The 26,855-nt window shown below is 39.9% G+C and overlaps 1 protein-coding gene across 3 annotated transcripts; it reads right to left on the bottom strand.

Moving 5' to 3' along the window:
* Positions 1-1,611: 1,611 nt before the first annotated feature.
* On the bottom strand, positions 1,612-25,960 carry MTFR2 (mitochondrial fission regulator 2). Of its 3 annotated transcripts, XM_003827689.5 has the most exons (9): positions 23,885-25,960; positions 20,812-21,520; positions 19,574-19,690; positions 15,313-15,417; positions 13,407-13,519; positions 12,027-12,259; positions 10,050-10,407; positions 3,894-4,068; positions 1,612-1,968 (listed from the first exon to the last, which is right to left on the bottom strand). In XM_003827689.5, exons 3-9 carry the CDS (start codon positions 19,634-19,636, stop codon positions 1,855-1,857), a joined length of 1,161 nt encoding a protein of 386 aa, XP_003827737.4. In that variant the 5' UTR covers positions 19,637-19,690; positions 20,812-21,520; positions 23,885-25,960; the 3' UTR covers positions 1,612-1,854. The 3 variants fall into 3 exon arrangements, with proteins under 3 accessions (XP_003827737.4, XP_003827738.4, XP_008951282.4); XM_003827690.5 differs by lacking the exon at positions 23,885-25,960 and having other exon boundaries at positions 20,528-21,205; XM_008953034.4 differs by lacking the exon at positions 23,885-25,960 and having other exon boundaries at positions 20,284-21,205.
* Positions 25,961-26,855: the final 895 nt, after the last annotated feature.

The following is a 26,855-nucleotide window of genomic DNA, read 5'->3' on the forward strand; positions in this document are numbered from 1 at the left end:
ATTCTAATGCACCACTGGTGTTGAAATGTGCTTTGGGAAGGCAGGAAATCCATTCTAACGAAGAGCAAAAAAGCCCACCAAAAAGCCAACTTGGGGTTTGTCAAGAAATAATATACTTCACTTGGCAGAGGATAGTATCTTCCAAAGATTCCTGCTGGTTGTTGAAGGATTGTTGATTACACATTTTTGAACAAGGAAACTAGAACACTGAAAATGCAAGCCTACCTACTTGGGAAATAAAGTTATTTCAAGAGAAAACAAACTCTTATTACAAGGGTAATGAGAAAAGTCAGGGTGGGGAAAACGTTTAAGAGGGGCAGGAACAACAGCAAGAACAAAAACTATTGGTAGCTAGATAAGAAATGTCAAAAACAATCACAGACTGGGTGCAGCGGCTCATGCCAGTAATCCCACCACTTTGGGAGGCTGAGGCGGGTGGATCACTTAAACCCAGGAATCTGAGACTAGCCTGGGCAACATGGTGAAACCCCGTCTCTACAAAAAATACAAAACGTAGCCAGGCATGATGGCATGTGCCTGTAGTCCCAGCTACTCAGGAGGCTGAGGTGTGAGGATAACTTAAGCCCAGGAATTGGAGGCTGCAGTGAGCCATGACTGTACCACTGCACTCCAGCCTGGGCAACAGAGCAAGACCCTATCTCCAAGAAAAAAAAAAAATCACAGAAGGAATAACAAATAACAGGCAGGCATTGAAACTACACTACGACAGGTGCAGCAACTCACGCTTATAATCCTAGCACTTTGGGAGGCCAAGGCAGGAGGATCACTTGAGGCCAGGAGTTCAAGACCAGCCTAGGCAACGTGAGACCCTGTCTCTACAAATTAGCCAGGATGGTGGTACACACTTATATTCCAGCTACTTCAGAGGCTGAGGGAGGAAGATCGCTTGAACCCAGGAATTTGAGCTTGCAGTGAGCCATGACTGAGCCACTCACCCCATCCTGAGCAACAGAGTGAGACCTTATCTCAAAAAAAAAAAAAAAAAAAAAAAAAAAAAAAAAAATTACACTACTATACTTGCTGTATCATTACAAATGCTTTTGGCTGCATGTAACAGAAAACACACAGGGCATATTTTTCTCATATATCTTTCTTTAAGAAGTCTGCAAACAGGACTTGTTGATGTTGGTTCAACAGCTCAGTGATGTCATCTCTGTGATTCTAACCCTTTTCTTCATGGTCATAACTGCCACACAGCCACTCCTAACTGGAATATGGCCAGGAGAAAGGGTTGAGAATGGAGGTGGGGCTAGGCAAGCAACTCTCTGCCACAACAACAAGAAAACTGTAGGAAACCTGGGCTTTGCTGAAAGTGAAGAGCTTGGCAAAATGGGTGGGGCTGAGTCCATTCCAATGGTGACCTCAGCTCCCTGGCTGTTGCACACAGTCTGAAGGGTCCAGGGAAACATGTAAATTTCCATATCACATTAGTATGTGGGAGAAGAGGGACAAAATATCTGTTGCAAACTTATGTTTCATTTCTATTATCCAAGAAACTCTACCTATGGAAATCCTCACAAAAAACAACAACAAAAAAAGGTCAGACTATGTGGTGAGAAAACATGAATTTCAGTTGCTACAAAACACAAGCAAGTTCAAAAGGAATGTTTATTTTAAGCTCTATGTACAGAAGAACAGAGTATAAACGTAAAAAGGAACAAAGGAAACAAAAATGACAGGCATACATATTTACATAGCAAGTGTAGGCAAAATGTGTCAAGAAGTCTTTAAATACATCTACTTTTAGCCTTTAACAGTCCAAATCAGTTTCTAAGAATAATTTATCATCCAGGAAGAAGTTTTGGAAGTTTAAAGCTCAACCTTAAGTTGAGTTTAAATCCTTGAGTTTAGAAGGCTTGTGTTGCTGATACCTTGGTCAACAGCTTTTGTGTTGACCATTTCTTCTTTAGTTCGCTGTCCTTCTGACTGTGAAATGTGATGTCCAAACTGAAATAAAGCAAATATTTAACACAGAAATTATTCTAATGTTAAAAAAAAAAGAATGGCAAGACAAAGGCCAGATGACCCTCTGAGGTTTCATTCACAATATTTATTTACTGTATTTATTACTATAATACATAGTTATTTGGCTATGTATCAGGTACTACGCTCAGAGCCAAGGACAAAAGTGAACGAGACACTCTCAGCGGCACAGACTGAGCTCTTAGGCAACTAAAATTTGAGTCCCTATGTGCCCAGCCTGAAATTAAGTGCTAAAAACTATGTAAAAAAAAAAAAAAAAAAAAAAGAAGATTATCTAAAATACTTGTAATTGGCTGGAAAAAGTGCTAAGAGACACTGAACTAATAGCAAGCAGTAAATGACAACCTAGTAACACTTCATTTATCCACTATCACTGGGAAACAGTGTGTTCCACCTACGGGAACTTCTTACATAAATGCAGGTTTTCAAACATCCTCAAATTTTAAGAAACCAAGTTCTAGTCTCTGCTCTGCCCCTTAGATATGGGATTATAGGCACTACAGGGATCATTTCCCTCACATTTTCAGGGAAAAGGGGATTACTGCTGTGAAGATCTAGTGAGATAAGTAAAAAAGGTACTTTGCAAGTTACAAACTGCTCTACAAATGTTAAAATTAAACATTTATTTTAGACACACTTGCATTTTTATAGTAATAGTTCTAAAGTGTCTTCTTAAATAGTTAAAAGAATATAATTTTCTAAGTCAACATGCTAAACATCAGATACATAGACACACACACACAATGGTGAGCACAGAGGCTGCACACACTGGAGTGGCAATGTGTGTGTGTGACAAGTCCCTCCACTCTGTTACACTCTTTTTCTTTTCTTTTTTTTGAGACAGACTCTAGCTCTGTCGCCAGGCTGGAGTGCAGTGGCACAATCTTGGCTCACTGCAACCTCCACCTCCCGGGTTCAAGCAATTCTCCTGCCTCAGCCTCCTGAGTAGCTGGAATTAATTACAGATGCGTGCCACCACACCCGGCTAATTTTTGTATTTTTAGTAGAGACGAGGTTTCACCGTGTTGGTCAGGCTGGTCTCAAACTCCTGACCTCATGCATGATCTGCCCACCTCAGCCTCCCAAAGTGCTGGGATGACCACGCCCGGCCCTGTTACACTCTTGGAGGGCTCAATGCATCTGAGTTTTCCAGTCTCTTCCTCTGCTGACGTCTGTCCTTCCTCAGTGCTATCTAGCTGACTTTAGATGCTGTTCCTCTTCCACACTCCTGTCATTCTCAAGGCTTATTCTTATGTGTTAATACTACCTCAACTAAATTAAGACATGTGAAAACCACCCCAAAATTAGAATTACTTCTAAATTTAAGAAAAGAGACTTCAAGTAAGGAGTAATCTTAAGGCTCAAATGCTTAAAATCCAGTGTTTGTCATCCTAGGCATCCAGTAAGTGCTGTCACTAAAGATAACTATAATCCCATTCACTTTTTTACATGCAGAGTTAACATTATATTCAACAAAATATCCAAAGTCTGTATATTTGACAGAGAAAAATCTTGGCGTATTCACATTCCATATGGTTAGGGGGAATCTATTGCACCATTCTTCCCTGGCCCTCTCAAACTGTCAGACACCCAGTTCATACTGCAGATGGCAACATCAAATTGGCACCTAAGATAAGTCATTATAAACATATGCACAAATATTTTTCAAATTAAGTATTTTATTTCAAAAGAGCTCATGATAGGCTAAAAGTGAAAATGAGCATATAAAATTAACAACAAAAAAAACCCCAGAAACATTAGCAGCATCAATAAACAATTATATAGCCCATTCTGCACAATTACTTCAAGAGAACTCGAACACAAAGCTGTAACATAAACAACACATCTGAGAAAAACTGAAAAATTAATTTTACATTAGTGTAGCTTACCCTTGAAGTTTCTGGACTAGAAAATGGGGAAGATTCCCAAGATCTATTCTCTTTCTCAAAAGAATCATCTTCTTGAAATGCAAATTTCTGTTTAAGTGCATGAGATATTAAAGAAACTGGATCCCAATGTGAATTCTGTCTTTTCCTCTTATGAATGGGTCTACCGCCAGGTGACCTATTTTTTTTTAAAAAAAATTGAATTTATTAAAACTTGGATGTAATTTTAGCTCCTTGTTGACAAACATGGCAGGAATACAAGCATAATAACTTACAATTTAATTAGTCTTCACGAGATTGAAAATAATCTAATCTTCAAGAAATTTTTGCAATGAAATAAGGAAGGCACAATGAATGAAGAATCAGAAAACCAAGAACCCATGTGACTTGAGACTGTGCCATAACCTTGTTATGACCTGAGATTTGTCAGATGTCACTATGCTGAAGATTATTATTGTAATTTTCTAATTTCCTAATGGGTAGGAAAATTCAAATAAATAAGAACTTTTAAAAGGACGAGAGTTCATGCCAAAAAAAAAAAAATTACACAAATTGTTCATTTGTTTGGTCGTTCATTCATTTAATCTTCATTGAATGCCCACTACTACATCCAACTCCATTTTATGCTTTGGGAGTATTCTGCTCCCAATTCTTACAGCAAGATTATCATCAATATACAAGTAAGATCATTTGGATGGTAATAAGTGCTGTGAATAAAACAAAACAGAAGCTGGGCACGGTAGCTCATGCCTATAATCCCAGCACTTTAGGAGGCCAAGGTGGGAGGACTGCCTGAGCCTAGGAGTTCGAGAGCAGCTTGGGTAACATAGCGAGACCCCATCTCTAGAAAAAATTTAAAAATTAGCCAGGCAACTACTTGGGAGGTTAAGGCAGGAGGATCACTTAAGCCAAGGAGGTCAAGCCTGCAGCAAGTCGTGACACCACTACACTCCAGCCTGGGTGACAGAGCAACACCCTGTCTCAAAAAAAAAAAAAAAAAAAAAACTAAATTAAAAAATAAAATATAGGGAAATGTAATAGTGATTAGGGACAGAAGCACTTTAGATGAGATATGATCAGAAAAAAAGCCTCTTTAAGGAAGCAACATCCTCTTTAAGAAAATGACAAGGGGTCAGTTTTAGTGTAAACATCTGGGGCTGCATCAGGAAGGAGCTTGGCATGTGTGAGAAATGGAAAAAGGAAAGCAACTGCAGCTGGAGTGCAGTGGGCAAACATGGGACGTAGGAGAGGAGCTCAGCAAGAGAAGTGAGGGCTGGCTCCTGGAGGGACCTACGGACACAGCAAGGGCTCTAGAACTGATTCAAGCACAACAGAAACCCACAGAAGAGTCTGAAGCAGGAGAATGGCCTGATCTGACTTCTGGTCACTATCTGCAGAATAAATAAGGAGGCAAGAATGAAAACAGATCACTGAGGAGGCTGCTGCGGAAGTCTAAGCTAGATAAGAATGGGCTTAGCCTGGGGAGTTGGCAGTGGAGGTCAAGAGGTCCACAGAATTGAGCTATGTGCTGATGGGAACGGTGGGAGATAGAATGGAAAATAAAGATGAAGGATGATTCCTAGATATTTGTTTTTGTTTTTTTTTGAGACAGAGTCTCGCTTTGTCACCAAGGCTGGAGTATAGTGGCTCACTGCAACCTCCGCCTCCCAGGCTCAAACAATTAATTCTCCTGCCTCAGCCTCCTAGTAGCTGGGATTACAGGTGTACGCCACCATGTCAGGGTAATTTTTGTATTTTTAGTAGAGACTGGGTTTCACCATGTTGGCCAGGCTGGTCTCGAACTCCTGACCTCGAGTGATCTGCCCACCTCAGCCTCCCAAAGTGCTGTTTACTGGTGTGAGCCACCGCACCTGGCCTGATTCCTAGATCTTAAGCAACCGGGTGATCATGTTGCCATTTGCTAAGATGCAAAAGACATGGGAAAGAACAGGTTTTCAAGGTGGCGGAAAAGAACAGGTAGGAAGGAAAAGTCCTGTTTTGGACCTGTGAAACGAGATACCTGTGAGACAGGCAAATAAAGATGTCAAGTAGGCATTTCAGTATGTGCATCTGGGCTCAAGAGGAGAGGTCAGGGCTAGAAAAATAAACGTTTGAGTCATAAGCATACAGCTGGTATTTACAGCCATAGGACTAGGTGAGCTCACCAAAGGAAACAGCATGGACAGAGAAGAGAGGGGGCTGAGGTCTGAACCAGGTATTTCAACATTTAAAGACCAGGCCCAGGGGGAAGAGTTTAAGGAATAAGAAGGAATAGCTGATGAGGTCAGAGGAAACCTGGGGGTATGCTTTCCCAGAAACCAAGTAAAGAAAGTGCTCCAGGCTAGGCGCAGTGGCTCATGCCTGTAATCCCAGCACTTTGGGAGGCTAAGGTGGGCGGATCATGCGGTCAAGAGATCAAGACCATCCTGGCCAATACGGTGAAACCCTATCTCTACTAAAAATACAAAAATTAGCTGGGCATGGTGGCACATGCCTGTAGTCCCAGCTACTCGGGAGGCCGAGGCAGGAGAATCACTTGAATCCAGGAGGCAGAGGTTGCAGTGAGCCGAGATCACGCCACTGCACTCCAGCCTGGCAACAGAGCGAGACTCCCTCTCAAAAAAAAAAGAAAGTGCTCCAAGGAGGTGGGGACCATAGGCTGTATCAAATGCTGCCAAGAGGTCAAGTAAGACGAGCAATGCTAAGAGACCAGTGGATTTAGCCACATGGAATCACTGGTGAAGCAGTTTTCAATGGAGTTTTCATGGGTAGAAGGCAGCAGCAATAGACAGAAACAAATTATAGACGACTTCAAGAATTCATATCAGAAAGGGGAGCAGAACAACAGAACAATGGCTGAGAGTACATGTGTTTTGAAGGTGGGAAGCACTCAGGTGTGAGGAGAAGGATGAGGTAAAGAAGGAAGACTCAGTGATGCAGAAGGGCTCATTTTAAGTGAAATTCTTGTGAAGAGGAAAGAGAAGGGAAACCAGTAACCAAAGGAAGAGCCTGGCCATGAATGATGACACTTGGCTCCCAACAGCAAGATGGAAGGCAGAGAATCTGCATGGGGAATCTGTAGGTGTAAAGAGGTGAGAGAGCTCATCTGATTCCCCAGCAATGTACAAAACAAAGTTAGCTGTAGAGGCAACTCAGGAGAGAATAGGGGGACAGGAGGCAGAGGCTACTGGCCTTTTAGTTGTTTTTCCAGTGATGGTAACAGTCACAGAGTTGCTGCTTGATACTGACTAAGCCCGACGACACAAGTACAAGATCTAGTTGGGACCAAGCATGCACCTACAGCCATGAGATTTTTCTCAACAAGCTGCCTCATGCTCTTCCTGTGGTTACTGGTTTCCCTTCTCTTTCCTCTTCACAAGGATTTCACTTAAAATGAGCCCTTCTGCATCGTTGCAAGGATCAAACTCACAACCTCATTAAAAACAGAACTGACTTATCTGTCCTAGGACTATCATACAGAAAATATATCTATTTTCTCACCGAAAACCTCACTGAGGGATTTCCAAGTAAGCATGGCAAATCCCTTGTGAAATCCTACTAAAATGACAGTAAAGAAATGAAAAAGATCTATATATCCACAAGGACAAAGAGATTAGAAGGGGAGACAGGAGGTAAGAATTGCAACCAGATGCTGGAAGCTGGAAAGCTGATGAAAGTGAGAGCGTGGGGCGTGGGCGCCCTGCTGAACACAGGGCGTGTGCTGAATAAGACACTTCTCTCTTGCTCCTCTTTCCCCACTCAGCTCTCCAGTGACCTGGCTTGCACCCGCTGTGTAATCCCCATCCCTCCTGACCACAAGGGAGATTGAAGAACTTTCTAAGGAAAATCCTGTAGCCCAAAAGAAAAGACATACAGCTCTGGGGTGTGGCCAACAAAATGGTCCTCTCCCTAATCACTAAACTGTGAAGCTCCCAAGTTGATAAGCCCACCTCACACGAAGAACATGCGATCAGCTTTTCCTTGCCTCATTTTAAATAAGAATCACCAGATGCTTACACAAGGCTACAAAACTAAAGATAGAGATCAAAGCTAAAAGGAAAAAAGAAACTCACAAAAAATACAGTAATTCAAGAACAGAGGAAACTTAAAACAAACCTACACTTTTAATACTGTCAGTGGGATAAGACCAACAAAACCAAAAAGATTTTAAAAAGAAGCATTTGAAGAAAAAGAAACAGCTCTTAAAAATTAAAAATGTGGGCCAGGTGTGGTGGCTCACACCTGTAATCCCAGCACTTTGGGAGGCCGAGGCCGGCAGATCACAAGGTCAGGAGTTCATGACCAGCCTGGCCAACATGGTGAAACCTTGTCTCTACTAAAACTACAAAAATTAGCTGGGCATGGTGGCACGTGCCTGTAATCCCAGCTACTCGGGAGGCTGCAGCAAAAGAATTGCTTGAACCAAGACCCAGGAGGCAGAAGCTGCAGTGAGCCAAGATCATGCCACTGCACTCCAGCCCGGGCGACAGAGCCAGACTCCATCTAAAAAAAAAAAAAGAATAAAAGAACATTTTTGGACATGCAAAGTAGTAAACTAATCTACCCTTTATGTTTCTCAGGAGCTATAGGAAGATATGACATTTAGGAAATCAGTGATGCAGCATAGAAAAAAGGGGGCAAGAATGCTCAAGAGGTAAGCGAAGGAAATCCTTCAGGCACAGAGGGATCCTCGAGGAGAATCACCAAGAACTAAATGGAGGGTCATCCAAAAATTAGAAATAGAACTACCCTATGATCCAGCAATCCCACTTCTGGGTACTTATCCAAAAGAAGTGAAATCAGTATCTCAAAGAGATATCTGCACACCCACATTCATTGCAGTGCTATTTACAATAGACAAGACATGGAAGCAAACTAAATGTCTATCAACAGATGAATGGATTAAAAAATGGGATATATACATACAATATACAGCATGCTAAGTGAAATAAGCCAGTCACAAAAAGATAAATGCTGCATGATTCACTTATATGAGGCATCTAAAGTAATCAAACTGGGCCAGACACAGTGGCTCTTGCCTGTAATCCCAGTACTTTGAGAGACCGAGGCAGGAAGATCACTTGAGCCGAGTTCAAGACCAGCCTGGGCAACACAGTGAAATCCTGTCTCTATTTTTTTTTAATAAGATAAAATAAAAAATAAAGTAATCAAACTATAGAAGTAGAAAGAAGAATGGCAGTTGCCAGGGGATGAGGGGAGAGGGAAACGATTACTGTTCAGTGAGTATAAAATTTCAGTTATGCAAGATGAAAAAGCTCTAGAGATCTGTTGTACAACATTGTGCTTAACGATACTGTATTATACACATAAAAATTTGTTAACAGAATAGAGCTCATTATGTTTTTTCACCACACACACACACACACACATACACACACACACACAAATGGAACTCAGAGAGGCAATTATTAACTCTAAAAAAATTATTCAACAAATAAAATGTAGTCAAAATATATGAAATGGGGCCAGGCACAGTGGCTCACACCTGTAATCCCAGCGCTTTGGGAGGCCAACATGGGCAGATCGCTTGAGCTCAGGAGACCAGCCTGGGCAACATGGCTAAACCCCATCTCTACAAAAAAATACAAAAATTAGCCAGGCATGGTGGCACATGCCTATAGTCCCAGCTACTAAGGAAGCTGTGGTGGGAGGATCACTTGAGCCCAGGAGGTCGAGGCTGCAGTGAGCCGTAATTTCAACACTGCCCTCCAGCCTGGTTTACAATATGAGAAATGGCTTACTGTGGATGTTCACTGTTATAATAAGGATATTAATTCTGAATACTCATTTAACTAAAGATTGTGGTTTAACTATTTCAGGAAGATGTGGCAAGATGTGTGTGTGTGTCCTGGGTAGAGTATCTGAGAAAATATATTCCTAATATCCTACAATTGGAAGTCAACATAATTAAAATATCAAGAAATAGCAAATAAGTATGTTGTTTCAAAAATATGGTGATAAGAGACTAGAAGAAGAAATAGTCAAAAATAATTGAATGTCATTATCTCTGGGAGAAGTATTCAGGGGTGAGGAAGAATAAGAAAAAAGACATATATGTTAATTTTCATACACATAATAATTTTTCTAAACATAAAATTGACAAAATTTCAGTTCACTTTTCAAATTACAACAACATACCGCTCAATTGCACGAAGCTTAACCTTATTCATATCCTTTAGAACGTCCAACATGTTTGGAATATCTTTATTTCTCTGGCTTTTTGAATGATGACTATAATTGGTCTTATTAGCAGCCGGGTTCTGTTTGCTCATTTCAGTCGCTGGATTATCCGAGTCACAAATATTATTAGATCCTGGTTGTATGGGAGGAAAACACGGTGGCTGGAGAGATGAAGACTGAGGAGGAAGTGGTGGTGGTGGAAGAGGAGGAGAAAGCACTGAACCTGGAAACCGATCGGGCTCCACACTCGGATGGGCAGCCCGCGACGATGACAACTGACCCAAACTAATGCGCTCGTCACTCAAGCCAAAGGAACCTACAAACAAAGTGGTTTATTACAAAATCATGCACAATTATCTCTAACGTAATATATATTAACAACACTAATTAGAACCAAAACAGGAGCAATTTCTGTAATGCTAGTAGCGATATGGTAGCAAGGAAAGAGCGTCAATCCCATCTGCTTAGTAATTTAAGAGTCAAGTCAAATTGTGAATTCATTTTTAATCCAGTTAGGAATTTTCAGTGCAGGTCCAAGAGCGGAGCGGGGAGGAGAATGCATTTTAAACAAACAAACAAAAAAAGAGTTTTTTCAGTAATTCACATATACTCTGAACTTCATCCTCTATTTTAAAAAAGCTAAAACAGAAATCAACAACTTGTAGTTAGAAACACAAATTGATGTATTCACTGTATAATGACATTGGAGAAATAAGCATATTATTTTCTAAGCAAAGCTTAAGATGGATACTGAGTATTTAACTTTTCCACTTTAAGATTTGCTCGTAAAGGACTGTGGGTAAACACGATTGCTTAAGAAAACTGTGTATAGTTATATATCATTTTATTTATTATGTATAAATATAAGTTATTGTATATTATATAATGTGTTTATATGTAAATGTTATAAATATACACTGTATAAATATCTTAAATCATATGTGTATTTATGCATTTGTATATGTACATATGTATTTTAAAATTTTTAGCAATTATATTTACACACAGCCCTTTACAGCCAAATCTGTTGTGAAAAGCATTCAGTACCTAGATTGCTTTACATTTTATACACACATACATACATGTTGTGTGTATGTGTGTGCATATGTTTAAAGCAAGTTGTATCTCTATAAATTTATAAAACAATCATCTGGAAAACATGACTCACCTCAACTTGGTGGAAGTGTAGCAGCAATAACTAAAAACTATAAACATATGATGCCTCAAACCTATATCCTCTTTTAAACCAATGCATTCTTCCTCTTTAATATCCAATGCTTTCATGAAGAGTTAGAAAAGCTTACTGAGGGCCAGGCGCGGTGGCTCACGCCTGTAATCCCAGCACTTTGGGAGGCCGAGGCGGGCAGATCATGAGGTCAGCAGATCGAGACCATCCTGGATAACACAGTGAAACCCCATCTCTACTAAAAATACAAAAAATTAGCCGAGCGTGGTGGCGGGCACCTGTAGTCCCAGCTACTCGAGAGGCTGAGGCAGGAGAATGGCGTGAACCCGGGAGGGGGAGCTTGCAGTGAGCCAAGATCATGCCACTGCACTCCAGCCTGGGCGACAGAGCAAGACTGCGTCTCAAAAAAAAAAGCTTACTTAGAAGACAACAGACTTTTTAATACAAAAATACAATCTTCTAGTATAGTAAAGCTAGTTCTTCTTTAAATCAAAGCCATCCCCTCACTACAAATGTGTCTTAATTTATCCTGAATAAACATCAGATATAATAATTTTGTATATTCAACATCCTTTTATGTACATTTAATGTTTTCATGGTACTTATTCAGAATTGTACTCACTTAAATACTAGATGTTCCTGTATGCTACTATATGTACTATATTCAGTACAGTATCATGCTGTACAGGTTGGTATAGGCTATACCATGAGTATCATCTAACTGAAACAAAAATCCTAGTGTTACTTACTAGAATTTGTACTATTTTTCAGTTCCTGCATTTCCACAATTGCTGCAATCTGAGAGCGAAGAAAAGTCAGCTCATTTTCAAGGGCAGCTATTTTTCTAATTGTAGCTTCATTTACAGGCAGATCATTTTTCACTGTTTCTTTCTGTCTTACAGCAGGTGACAGTGGATCCCGAACTAGTCGCAAAGGATGAAAAATTTCCACTTTCTCTTCTTCATTTTTCCATATACTATTTCTGTGGGTGAAAAAAAAATATGAAATGGAGGGAAGATATATTTCCAATCAAAAGAGGTATAAACTCTTACACTCCTACGTGAAAATCAAAAGACAATAAAACAAAATAAAAGCTACTCTCAGGCCGGGCACAGTGGCTCACACCTGTAATCCCAACACTTTGGGGGCTGAGGCAGTGAATCACCTGAGGCCAGGAGTTCGAGACCAGCCTGGTCAAAATGGCGAAACCCTGTCTCTACTAAAAATATTTTTAAAAATTCGCCGGGTGTGATGACGTGCCCCTGTAGTCCCAGCTACTCAGGAGGCTGAGGCAGGAGAATCACTTGAGCCTGGGAGGCAGAGGTTGCGGTGAGCCAAGATCGTGCCATTGCACTCCAGCCTGGTCGACAGAGTAAGACTCTGTCTCAAAAAAAAAAAACAAAAAAAACCTACTCTCTATCCCCCATGATTGTTTCTAGAGTCACCACTGAGGACAAGGAAAATATCTTATTTAGCTTTGTATTCCCAATATAAACAGAACATAGCCTCCAATGGAGGACCAGTCAGTGACCAGGGAATGAACAAAACAAACTTTGCTTTTAGATTATAAAACCAAAATAATTACCTGCAATTGTTCTACTTATTAACTTTAAACGCAGGTAAGTTAATTTATTTAGAAGTTCTATATAAGTTAATAAAGAGCCTTACATTTTGAACTATTTGAAAATTGGTGCCAGGTTGATACATAATAAAATCAGCCAGAATACTTAAATAATTGACACTTAATGTGCTTAGAGCCTGTATCTGAATATACTAACATGTAAAGTAATACTCCCTAGGAGTAACACATCCAAATTTTGAAATACATTTAACATCATTGCCTGGTGCACAGTAAACAGTATATAAGTTTTGGCTAAATATATGATTCTAATATCCCTTTAATAACCACTCCCTCCTAGGCCTGGTGTTAGGTTTAAATGTGCACTAAAAAAAAAACAACTGGCTAAAAAAATGAAAAGCAGCCAGTCTTCTTTATTAGGAAGATACAGTAGGGCACAGCACAGTTTGAAGATAAACAAAACAAAAAAGCTCAATCAATCTTAACAAGCTTCGACACATGCAAGAATTCAGTTTATAGCCCACTTCCCAAGGTAAGCATATAAAATTACCGAAATCTGAGATAACTGGCTTCTTCATCATTTGCCACATACAAAATATCAGCAAAAGATGGAACCATAGATCCACAATTATCAGAGTCTACAGAGTTCAAGAGCGGGATCAACTAAAGTAAAAAAAGAAAAAAATAGTCAGAGCTCTGCAGGGAGTCAGGAGAAGACACATGCCCCATGGTATTAAATTAGTTAACAATCCAAAAGAAAGAAAAAGAAAAAGAATATTCAATAGAAAAACATGTACCTGTTAGCATGAAAGAACACTGGGGAAAATGTTATGCTGAAGTCTAAGCACTAAGCAATATTCTCTCCCCTGGTTAATTTCATCTATCACAAAATGCAAAATAAAATTAAGCTCTTCAGTTATTGTTCACACTTGCCCATCTGTGAATGTCATTACAGACATGTACCACGTAACATTTAGGTCGATCATGGACTGCATATACATGGGGTCACATAAGATTATAATGAAACTGAAATATTCCTATCACCTAGTATTTACTATATTATACTTTTTATTATTATTTTAGAGTGTATTCCTTCTACTTAAAAAGAAAAGTTGGCTGGGCATGGTGGTGCATTCCTGTAATCCCAGCACTTTGGGAGGCCAAGGCAGGAGGATCAATTAAGGCCAGGAGTTCAAGACCAGCCAGGGCAACATAGCAAGATCCCGTCTCTACCAGACCAAAAAAAAGTCAGCCAGGTGTGGTGGTGCACACCTCCCAAGTAGTCCCAGCTACTCAGGAGGCTGAGGTGGGAGGATCACTTGAGCCCAGGAGGTTGAGGCTGCAGTGAGCCGTTATCACGCGACTGCACTTCGTTCGGCCTGGGCGACAGCAAGACCTTATCTTAAAAAAAAAAAAAAAAAAAGTTAACTATACCACAGCCTCAGGAAGGTCCTTCAGGAGGTATTCCAGGAGAAGGTATTGTTATTATAGGAGATGAGAGCTCCATGCATGTTATTGCCACTGAAGTCCTTCCAGTAGGACAAGATGTGGAGGTAGAAGACAGTGATCTTGATGATTCTGCCCTGGGTAGGCCTAGGCTAACGTGTGTGCTTGTGTCTTAGTTTTAACAAAAAAATTTTAAAAGTATAAAAAATTTAAAAATTTTTAAATCATAAAAAGCTTATAGAATAAGGATATAAAAATATTTTGTATAGCAGTACAATGTGTGTTTTAAGATAAGTATTATTACAAAAGAGTCAAAAATTTTTACAAAATAAAAACATTTATAAAAAAAGTTACAGTAAGCTAAGGTTAATGTATTATTGAAGAAAGGGTTTTTGTATAAATTTAGTGTAGCCTAAGTGTATAGTGTTTATAAAGTCTACAGTAGTGTACAGTAATGTCCTAGGGCTTCAAATTCACTCACCACTCACTGACTCACCCAGAGCAACTTCCCATCTTCCATTCATGGTAGGTGCCCTATACGGACGTAACATTTTTTATCTAATTTTTACTGCATTGTTACCGTACTTTTTCTATGTTTAGACACACAAACACTTACCATTGTGTAACAACTGCCTACAGTATTCGGTAAAGTAACATGCTGAAAAGGTTTGCAGACTAGAAGCAACAGGTCATACCATATAGCCTGGGTGCATAATAGGCTATATACCATCTAGGTTTGTGCCAGTACACTCTGTGATGTTTGCACAATGACAAAATCACCAAACAACGCTTTTCTCAAAATGTATCCCCCCATCATTAAACAATGCATGATTGTATTTAAATAAACAAAAACACAAAAACATATATGAAATGGCTTGTTCCCAAGGGTAAACTACAGGTTTTTGGCTTGCAGGAAATGTTTCTTCCTTTGTTGTTCTACCCCATACCTGTAAGAGTACCTAGGATTATTTTGTACTTGGTACTTAAACAATTTATGTTGACTGACTTACCTCAAAATTAGGTCTTCGACAAGGTTCCAGTGGAAGCATTTTCCCAATAATACGAACAATACTCCTAGTTGATCCATAGTCTTTATTTTCCCAAATCAGCAAAACCTATTTTAAACATAAAGTAGGAATTAAAATGCACTCTGATTAAGCATATTTATATAAGTATGAAAAAAGGAGATGTAAAAAAGACGCAGTGGCATTTTTTTTTTAATACAGGGAGTCCTGTAAAATAACATTTATTTTTAAAAAGAAATATAGAATGGCAGAGCCTTTCTTCAAAGAATAGAACTTTGTGAGTATTTGTCTAAAAAAAAGATGGTAGTAAACATATATACATTCCAGGAAGATCTTTTAAAAAGCACAATTCATTTTGTTCTATTTCTGATAATGTCCAAATACCTTGGGAGAAACTTTGTTCAAAAAAATTGCATCCCCTCCCCCAGCTACAAATCCCATCTTTTTGGCCCAACCAAAAACAGACAATTTCAAATTATCAAGCAACGAGGTGATATGGAGTATACTTATGTAATTTCCTTTAAAGGAGAAATAAAAAAGGGAATAAATAAATCAGGTCCTAGACAATTCAGAGTTATTTACATAAAGTGAAATATACCTGCTGGCAGTCAGCTCTTGAAAAGGCATTAGAAGTAATAATGTGCTACTATAGCTCAAATAATACTTCATCCTTTAGTGTGGGCTTCCCAAATTAGTGTAAACCATTGCCACAGGAACCACTCTCCCCCACCAGCCAAAAGATGTGACATAATAAATTGGACATTTTTCCTAAGATCCCAACTGATATAGGTAGCCTCCTATTAGCATCCTCGTTAAAACAACCAATAAACAGCCTGTCTCAGCTGTTAAACAACAGCAACAACCAACAACAGCAGGCTAAATAAACTGTGGGTTGTGCACCTGCGTTTTGATTGTGACCCATCATGTGAGGTCAGGTGTAAAATTTTCCCATTGTGGTGTCATGCTGACACTCAAGAAGTTTGGGATTTTGGAGCATTTCAGATTTCAGGTTTTGAGTGATGCTCAACCGATAATATTTTTAAATTGCTAAGATTATTTTACATTTTTTTCACACTCAGTCTTCAAAATCCCTTATATAGGTTACACCTATAGAAGATCTCAATTCAGATATTTTGAGTACTTAAAAGTGACATGTGGCCAGTGGCTATCATACTGGATTGCACAGCCTAGAGGATATAGATCCCAGACCTATTACTAGTAGAATATTTGGAGGATTGAGCATTTATATTTAAAGTGTTCTACAGACCATTCATCTGCGTACCCCTGCTAAGAACAACAGGCATAGAGGCTTTGCTACCATGACGGCTACCTACGACATATACAGTCACCCAAGAGTTGGGTTAGCTCTTAGTTAATTTAAATGATACCTTCCTATCTTGCTCGGCAGTTTCCCTCCTAATAAACTCTTGTCCTTCCTCTCATTCCTTCATTGCCCCTGGCCATCTTCACCATTTTCGTTGTTGTTGTTGTTTGCTTTTTGAGGTTTTTTTTTTGAGATGGGGTCTCACTCTGTCACCCAGGCTGGAGTGCAGGGCATGATCAGGGTTCACTGCAACCTCCACCTCCCAGGCTCAAGCAATCCTCCTACCTCAGCCTCTGGAGTAGCTGGGACCACAGGTGCACACAACCATGCCTGGTTAATTTTTATATTTTTTATAGAGACGAGGTTTCATCATGTTGCCCAAGCTGGTCTTGAAAACCTGAGCTCAAGTGATATGCCTGCCTCAGCCTCCCAAAGTGCTGGGATTACAGGGGCGACCCACCACATCTGGCCATCTTCACCATTCTTATTATTTCATCTTCCCTCTATTCCTGGTCTAGTACCCACATTTTGACTTTACTAATTTTCCTACCAAGCATGGATTTTCTGGTTAATTATTTCAGTAATATGTTCAATGCCACTCAAAAATGGTTCATTCTTTTGATATTATGTGCTCCCACACTGCTAATGAATACACTACTGTAATTACTCTTAGCTAGGAAAAAAAATCACAAAACGACAATATTTAGAAAAACTACAACTCCATGATGACTTCAGCTGGGTTCTCACAGGTATTCTGAAATCCCTTCATAACATGTTACATTCTATACCACATTTCCCAGAGCAGTCTCCAATCTCTGAAATCCCTTCTCAAATCCCACCAATTCATTACCTGCAAGTGACCTTGTCTCTGCTCTTACTGAGAAAACCGAGAACTTCAACTTGACATACCTCAACTTCACTTCTCTTACTTAGCTCCATTCAAAATCTCTTTTCAGGCCAGGCGCAGGGGCTCGCGCCTGTAATCCCAGCACTTCGGAAGGCCAAGGCAGGTGGATCACTTGAGGTTAGGAATTCAAGACCAGCCTGGTCAACGTGGTAAAACCCCATCTCTACTAAAAATATAAAAATCAGTTGGGCATTGGTGGCAGGCTCCTGTAATCCCAGCTACGCGGGAGGCTGGGGCAGGAGAATCACTTGAACCTCGGAGCAGAGGTTGCAGTGAGCCAAGATTGCACCACTGCACTCCAGCCTGGGCAACAGAGCAAGACTCCATCTTAAAAAAAAAAAATCTCTTTTCACTCTCTCTCACTTTCATTCTGTTCTTTAAGGCAGGACAGTCTCTCTCCTTTCCAAGACTTATTTAATTAGATCCCTTGCCCAACTACCTTCTCAAAGGCGGTGCTCAATCCTCTCTCATGTGGATCTTAAATTTCTTCCTGTCTGTTTCTTCCAGAGTGATGACAAATATGCTGAAGTTACTTCTAACTTTAAAAGAAAAAGAAAAATTCCATCCTGCGGCCCCTTCAGGCTGATGGCCTCTCTCAATTTCTTTTCACAAGCAAACTTTTCAAAAGAAGGTTGCTGATCCCACCTCCCTTCCTGATATTCTACAAACTACTCCAACACAGTCCCATTCTCCACTTACAGAAATTCTTAAGGTCACCAATAACCTAATAGTGATAAACAAATGTTCAGCTGTTATCTTCAATCTCTCGATTACTGATATTTAGAATGTTTCAATCACATCTAATGACATTTGCCATTATCGAAGTCCATGGCTTTAAATATCAAAACAAAGCAGATAACTCCCAAAACTGAATCTTTTTCTTTCCTACATACTAAAACCATATATATATCCAATTGTCTGAAGGATATTTCTACTTATATGTTCTAACATCACCTCTGACTCACCTCATCTCCCTATTCAAACTAGTTTCTCATACTAAGATGCCCATTTATAATAATGGTACTATGATTCTTCAACTTACTTTTGCTTTAAAAAAATCTTAAATTATCCTTGACTACTTTCTTCTAATTCACCCCACCCGTCTTCCTTACAATCTCATATTACAGTTATCTTTATTGTTTCTTATTCCTCATATTTTAAGCATTATGAATACAACCGTGTATTACTCCTCTGTATTACCTGCAGAAACAAGCATATTGTCTTAGATACAGCAGATTTTCAACAAGTAGATAAAATTTGATTTGCTTATGATATGGTTTGGCTGTGTCCCCACCCAAATCTCACCTTGAATTGTAATTGTCCTCACGTGTCAAGGGTGGGGCCAGGTGAAGATAACTGAATCATGGGGGCAGCTTCCCCCATACTATGCTCGTGGTAGTGAATAAGTCTCATGAGATGTGATGGTTTTATAAACAGGAGTTCCCCTGCACAAGCTCTCTTGCCTGCCAACATGTAAGATGTGACTTTGCTACTCATTTGCCTTCAGCAATGATTGTGAGGCCTCCCCAGCCATGTGGAACTGTGAGTCAATTAAACCTCTTTCCTTTATAAATTACCCAGTCTCCGGTATGTCTTTATTAGCAGCATGAGAACAGACTAATACAGCTTATAATTCTCAGGCCTAAATCATCCTCTTTCCATTAGATTTATTCTGGATTTATTGAGCTTTAAATATTGAACTTGTTTATAAATTACCTTGAATAGAAGTTTTAATGTATCTGTGCAATAAATGTAATTCTGTGAAGGTCATGTCTATATTTTGCTTCCTTTGTATCTTCTGTTGGCATTTGTCCTATCAGGTAAATATGTTCTCAATAATCTTATCCCTCTTCTAACTCAAACCATCAAAGCTATACTATTACAAACTCACCTTTGTTCCAACTAAAAAGAAGCAACAATTTTGCCTTAAATCAAATGATTACATATAAGTCATTTTCAAAATGAAACCCAAGAACAAATACAACAGATCCATTCCAATCCAAAACGACATTTACCTGTTCTACAGGAACGCCAAAATATTCCAGCATCTCTCTTAAGATATTCAGTATGAGAGACATTGATGAAGCAAATACAGAAGCCAATTCAAAGGAACATTATCAGTTTCTTGGTGCCTTTGGGGAAAATTTTAGAAAATGTTACTCTTGACAAATAAATGCCAAATTGTACTACATAACCTGGAAAAGTCCTCTTGATACACGACACAGTCAACTAATTTCTCCTAGCCAGCATTCTTTTAAGTCAAAGAAAAGAAAAGGAAGGGGAAGTCTTGGGGAAAGAGAGGGTTGTAAAGGAAATTTCAACTAATTGGTTAGATTACATTAAAACCTCGTAGGATGTTTGAGCTCAAGAAGGGGCCTAGTTAATAGAGACCAATCAACAACAAACTGGACATCTACTTAGTAGGCAAGGCTTCAAGTTACATGCCACAGCGAAGCTCGCTCTTTCCTGAAAGCTTTGGGCTGAGAATCTTAGCAGATGGGTGAGTTTAGCCAACCCTTGAAAGCAGGCAAGGGACGACTCAGTTTTTAAAAAAATAAACAGTAGCTCTTCTCACACACATATCCTCACGTGTCAAGGGTGGGGCCAGGTGAAGATAACTGAATCATGGGGGCAGCTTCCCCCATACTATGCTCGTGGTAGTGAGTAAGTCTCATGAGATGTGATGGTTTTATAAACAGGAGTTCCCCTGCACAAGCTCTCTTACCTGCCACCATGTAAGATGTGACTTTGCTACTCATTTGCCTTCAGCAATGATTGTGAGGCCTCCCCAGCCATGTGGAATGCCCATCCCTCCTCACTCTTTTAAAATGAGAAGCATGAATTCCAGATACGGGACGTGACTTGGTCACCCATCTAGTAACAGGCCGTGACCAGAGCCGGATCGCGTCCCTCGCTTTGGTCACAAGCTTCTTGGTGCTCTCCAAACACAGCGTGGTAGCCTTGCTCACCTTTCTCCGAAGCCGAGCCCCCGGGAATCACCAGATCATCAAGCGGAGGGCATTAGGAATCCTCAAATTCCAGACTGCGCCACTCCTTGTGCAGATCGCTCAGACGTCTACCCAGACCTCGACCCAGTTTCCACCCGCGCGCCTCGGCTTGCAGCCACAGGCGGTAACGATGCCCTCAGCGAGGAATAAGAGGTCAACCCGGTGCCCAGCCCTGGAGCCTCACGCTCAGCCAGGGTAATGTTATGGGAAGCGCGCCCCCGTCCTCCTGCGCCCAGCCAACCCACCTGCTAGTCCCTAGGACCGGACTGCTACTTCCGCATGACAGGTCTGCTACTTCCGCATCCCAGGACGAAATCAAACTCCGCGGGCCAGGACCCGTAACCAGCCTCACTGGGCAAAACTGAAGATCGCTGCTTCTGATTGGTCATTGCATGATGTCAGGCAATTCGGGAAGCGACTGCTTTTCCTTCTCAAGAGGCGGGTCTTCCGAGAGTCAGCCAATAGGAGCTGACGGGCAGGGCAGGTCGCGTTAGGACAGCGTCGCTCCCTCAGGGCAAGGTTTTAGGTACAAACTCGTGAGCTGGACTCACAGTCCGGAGTTCGTACCCCACAGAACTCTTCGCAGGGAGTGTCTTACTCGCTACAGCCGGACCCTAAGCGCATCCGCCTTCCCAAGTTCATCTGACACAAAATCGCGATTTATTTTTTGGTCATTTCATTTGTTCAGCTAATATTAAAATACTTGTGGAACTGGCAGAAGCCAAGCACTACCCCCGAGGGTTTTGCAGTTTTGCAGTGGCTAGGATTCATTCTTTCGTTCACTAAATACACCTACGTATCCAGGCTACCGAATATTATTGGGCCAGACACTCTCCTGGCTTAGCCGAGGATGGCAAGTGATGTGACAGGTGATATCCCAGTTTTCATTTCTGATTTGAGGTTATTGGCTTCATACGAAATAGCTTCCTCTTCTGAATTTCAGCAAGACGTGCACTGGAGTGATATAACAATTTAAGATGTGTGCCTGCTACTGACATAATTTGAAAATCTAAGTTTTGAACTAATTTATCTATGGTCAACATCACTTATTCATTCAACCAATAATAGATATCTACTACGTAGCAGACACCATTCTAAGCACGGAAAATACCTTAATGAGAGGGCAGGTCCTCGTCCTCCTGGAGCTTACAGGCCAGTGGGGCATCTCGTTCCATTCTAACCCTAATTTGCTTTTCTCTATAGCACTTATCATATATATTTAGTTACGCTTCCACTACCACCAAACAAAATTGTAGACTCCAGGAGAACAGGAAGTTGTTTTGATCCATGCTCTATCTTTCCCCAGTGCTTTAGAAGAGTGTCTGGTATATAATAGGCATTCAGTCTATTTGTTGAATAAAATACCTAAATGTGGAATGACAGAAAAGATGATAATGATTTGGGACTAAGCAACTAGCAAAACAATTGATAGCAATAATAGTGATATGCCCAGTAGAGCTGGATACGGCTGAGTGCAGAACAAGGATGATGATGGATCAGAAACCCTAGATGGAGTAATTTTCTCAAGTTCCTTGTCCTTCCCTTTGCCCTTGTGAATAAATCACGACTTTATAACCCCCTCCCTTTCCCACTCTCTTATCAAACAGCAAACAGACAGGGCCAGAATGAAAACATCCCTCCAGAATGAGAACGGAACCACTACTGTTCCAGCTGCACTATTAACATAGGTTAATATTCCAACTGATTTAAGTAGCAAGGAGGACCCAGGTCAAATACTACATCCATAAATGCTTTGCTGACAACTTTCTTCTAAATTCTTCGGAGATATTTCTTCCAGTTTACTAAAGCATTCATAATTCCATTTTGACAAAAACATTTTATGTGATTGGACATCTTTTTCCATTGCTCATTTTTACACGAAATTAGATTTTCCTGAACTCTTAGAATGAGATAGGGTCCAAGAAAGCTTTTCTGACATCACAAAGCTAGCTTTTCTGTTGTCTCTGAGTAGTGTTCAAAAATATGGTGGCTTGCTTTCTGGAGTTTTCCTGTGTTCCCCTCCCCCAGTTTGATCCAGGTAGAAAACTTGCTATTCACAAGCTGCATGTTAACACTTTTTAAAGTATCTAGTTGTCAAGTATTAGCTCATTATATTGAATTAGCTCACTATATTGAGCTAGTAAGTCTATGTCCCTAAGATTTTTTACCTACTGACTCTGATTTCTGTCCTTTAAATATGTAACATGTTAAAATGAGGAGATCGGACAAGTATCAAATACCAGTCTCCTGATCCTATGTGATTTGAACATGTCTCTTCTCTGGCAAAGCCTTTTAAGGATTTGAACACAGCAATCAAGAACCTATCTTGGCTGGGAGCGGTGGCTCACGCCTGCAATCCCAGCACATTTTTAAGACAGCCCAGATTGTATTTGTTTCAAGCAGCAGCAGCAGCCATAAAATTAAATCAAGCCTTTATAAATACGCAATTATCATTCTTTCATTTATACACACTCAAGGACCACTTATTACATAACTACAGTATGTATGCCATGCACAATACTAAATGCTGAAGTTTTATTCTGGTGGAGACATGTAAATGGAATGAATTACTAGCCTAAAGGTATGTGCTGCATTCAGTGGCCCCAGAGCAAAAAGAGGAATTGGAAATTTTTTGCTAGGGTGTAAGACTTTAAGATAGGTAAGTGAACAAGGAGTAGCACAAGGCAAAGTGGCCAAAAACAGTACATAGGGAGTTCCTACAGTTCATCATGACTGAGGTTCAGACAACAGGAAGACATCAATGCGTAAATTTTGGTTTTAAAATGATTGTAATTTTGCACTTGAAAAACATCCCAGAGATGGCAATATAAAGATGAAATTTATGGGTAGAGTCCAAGCTAGGAGACCAATGCAGCAGCTAGGGATAGTGATGAGCATCTATTATTGGGGGTTGAGGGGGGATGGCGGGGCGGCAGTGGAGAGAGGACAGAACACTTTATAGGGATGTCCAACTAGCTTAATGGATAAAGAACATAAGCTTGCAGTAGGATGGGGTACAGATGATGACAGTTTGGAGTGTTTAAGTTCCAGCAGAACTATCCAGGGAAGAGTTGGAGAGAAAAAATGGAGTTCAGGAGAGAAGTTTAAGAGGTAAATTTCAGAGTTACCAGCATCTAGATAAAAATGTTTGAAAACCTGTCATTCACAAAGTACTTCCATCCTTGTTCCTTCCACATACCAATGTTATTTACTATTATTTACTAATTTTTGCTTCCCTCCCCCCCCTTTGTAAACTTAGCCAGAGACAGTAGCTGTGAAATGCTGGATTTGAAGTGCTAGAACACGTTTCACACTAACCTGAAATATGACAGCACCATGAAAACTCTTTATGGCTGTTCCAGTTACTTTCAGGGCTTCATCTGAAATCTGTATTGCCTTTCTACTTCCTTTTAAACAATAGGTTGTTATCTTTTATCCTTTGGAATATCTGGAATATTCAAATGGTTTAAAATGGCAAGAGAACTTTGTATAATGGTAAGCTTGGAAATTTTGAATAAAAGTGGTATTTAAAATAATGTGAGGAAAGTTCGACATTGAAAATGAATAATTAGGCCGGGCGCAGTGGCTCACGCCTGTAATCCCAGCACTTAGGAAGGCTGAGGCGGGTGGATCATGAGGTCAAGAGATCAAGAGCATCCTAGCCAACACGGTGAAACCCTTTCTCTACTAAAAATATAAAAATTAGCCTGGCGTGGTGGCCAGCGCCTGTAGTCCCAGTTATTTGGGAGGCTGAGGCAGGAGAATCACTTGAACCCGGGAGGTGGAGGTTGCAGTGAGCCAAGACTGTGCCACTGCACTCCAGCCTGGCGACAGAGCTAGACTCTGTCGCGAAAAAAAAAAAAAAATAAATAGTTAGCACTGAGAGGTTTAGTTTGATCACTTACACTTTTCTCCTACACCTTATCCTACTATACATAATACCTTATGCCAGAAACTCTATTAGCTCAGGAGATGATCCATTTTTGTCTAAAATCCCTCTTATGTAAGGCAGTCATATTCCTTGATGAGTTTTAAACAATTTAGCACTGGGTTGGCATTATCAGGGGATTCTGAGGTATTAGATTTTCTCAGATGGATATTTAACCCTTTAGACAGCTGTCACACTTTAAAGCTTTTTCATCAAAATTTTTATTAAATATAACCACACATTTCCAACTAATCTTTTATGACTTAGGATTAACACTATGATATTGTGTTGTTCTGTTATGCAGTGATACTCCTAAACATTACTTAGCCAGGTGGGACTTACCTTGACTTTTCAACCCACTATGGTATTTTAACTTTAGTTCTGCTGTCCTTTTCCTTAATGGCGACTGAGACTATCATAGGGCTTCTGCAAACGGTACATTCAAAACAGACTGTTGCTGTTATATATATGAAATTTATTACTGGGCAGTGTTGTTTGAGAACTATTTTTGAAATTTCTCCATAAAGGATCTGCTCCTTACCTGCTTTGTTGTATCAATACATCTCATTTTCAACTTATTCCCTCAGTGTAACACAGTGCAGGACTCACATTTGTCCAGGATACCAAAAAATTATGTTAAAAAAATGTCAACATACCATGTGTCTAAAATTTTTAGGCTTCCCAGTGTTTAGGAAAGAGGCAAGTCTAAATAGATGAACTCTGAATGAGAGACAGAGAACTTGATCCTCAAAAGTATCAAAGAGTTATTACAAGAATCCTGATTTGCATATTAATACCCCATTATTTGGAGCTAGCTCATTCAAAAACTAGAGCCTATGAATATATTATATAATGCAAGAAAATATTTTCACATATTATAGTGCAAGAATAAAAATGAGAAAAGGACAGAGCCTTATCTTGTTGCTGCTCTAGTGCCTAGCTCATACTTAACTAGTGAAACATAGAACTTTAAAACTGCAAGTTATATCCATGTGAACAGTTGCTTTAACAATATACATCCTAATCCAATTACTCTGCTAGATATTCCTAATACCTGGAGCACTACCATATTCAGATAAGATGGTTTTAAGGCCTCTTATTATTACTGTTACACTCTGGCATCATGCTCTCAGCCACCAGAAAAAAATGTTGCAAGAAACACTCATTTGAAAACCTGTTCCTATTCTAGGAAGACTTATTCTAGGAACAGCAACATCTAAATGAAAACCTAAGGACAAGTATCTCAATATTTGGTAGCAGGAATAGTTATGCTTCCCAGAAGTGGTTTCATTTGACACTGAAAATTGCATACCTTATTTCCCTTTTTCATGTAGCTACTATTGGCCAATTCAAGCTCGGAATCTTTTTCCTTTAGTGACAGACTAGCCAAATACTTATTTCCTAAAGTGTTGCCCAAGTTGACAATACAGAACAAAATCAAGATGTAATATTGTCCTGAGTGGGCCAGACAGCTAAATCTGTAACATGAGAAGCCATATGCTTTTTTTCCCCCAATTCTCTGACCTCCCCACACCTCAACTAGAGCTTTACATACTAAAAGCTAAGATTCCAGAATCATTTTATATAACTCAGTTCTGTTAACTGAACCTTATCTTTTGTAAAGGACAAATATTCATGTTTATATAAATATGGAAGATTATCTTAAGGTTATATCAAGGGAAAAAAGTATACTTTGAAATCTAGAAAGGACTCCAAAAACAATGTGTTTTAGTTTTCCAGTAAGTCATGAATGGAACTGTTAATTTTTTCCTTTTAAATAAGCAGCTATCGATTTTTCACTCCAAGTTCTATCAGACTTTCATGACTTTTACATCCCATTTTCCAATTAAAAGTACAAATTAAGTTTTAAAAGTCATTTCTCCCAGCTGACAAATCCCCTTACTGCAGTATCTGAACACGATTACTCAGAAATCTGATTCCTCAGTTATATGCTGAGGTGGTATTACTCTACAAGTCTGTATCTTCAAGCCATTTGAATAGTATGCTGACATTAATCAGTTAATTACTGTAATCTTTTTTTTTTTTTGAGACAGAGCCTAGCTCTGTCACCCAGGCTGGAGTGCAGTGGCATCATCTCCGCTCAGCAGCCTCCACCTCCCAGGTTCAAGTGATTGTGGTGCCTAAACCTCCCGAGTAGCTGGGATTACAGGCAAGCGCCATCAGCCCAGCTAATTTTTGTATTTTTAGTAGAGGCGGGGTTTCGCCATGTTGGCCAGGCTGGTCTCGAACTCCTGACCTCGGGTGATCTGTCCGTCTCAGCCTCCCAAAGTGCTGGAATTACAGGCGTGAGCCACCACACACAGGCCTATCTTTTTTTAAAGTACATTTGGTAATGATATT

The sequence above is a fragment of the Pan paniscus genome, chromosome 5 (assembly GCF_029289425.2).
Source record: "Pan paniscus chromosome 5, NHGRI_mPanPan1-v2.0_pri, whole genome shotgun sequence".
Lineage (NCBI taxonomy): Eukaryota > Metazoa > Chordata > Mammalia > Primates > Hominidae > Pan > Pan paniscus.

What these genes read in the sequence shown, in the direction of transcription:
- MTFR2 (XM_003827689.5), bottom strand. Translation starts at nt 19,636, where the DNA reads ATGTCTCTCATACTGAATATCTTAAGAGAGATGCTGGAATATTTTGGC. An exon ending in AAGCTTCGTGCAATTGAGCG is followed by an intron (nt 4,069 to 10,049) that starts GTATGTTGTTGT and finishes AAAAAAAAATAG; the next exon opens with GTCACCTGGCGGTAGACCCA. An exon ending in CTAGTCCAGAAACTTCAAGG is followed by an intron (nt 1,969 to 3,893) that starts GTAAGCTACACT and finishes GCTTTATTTCAG; the next exon opens with TTTGGACATCACATTTCACA.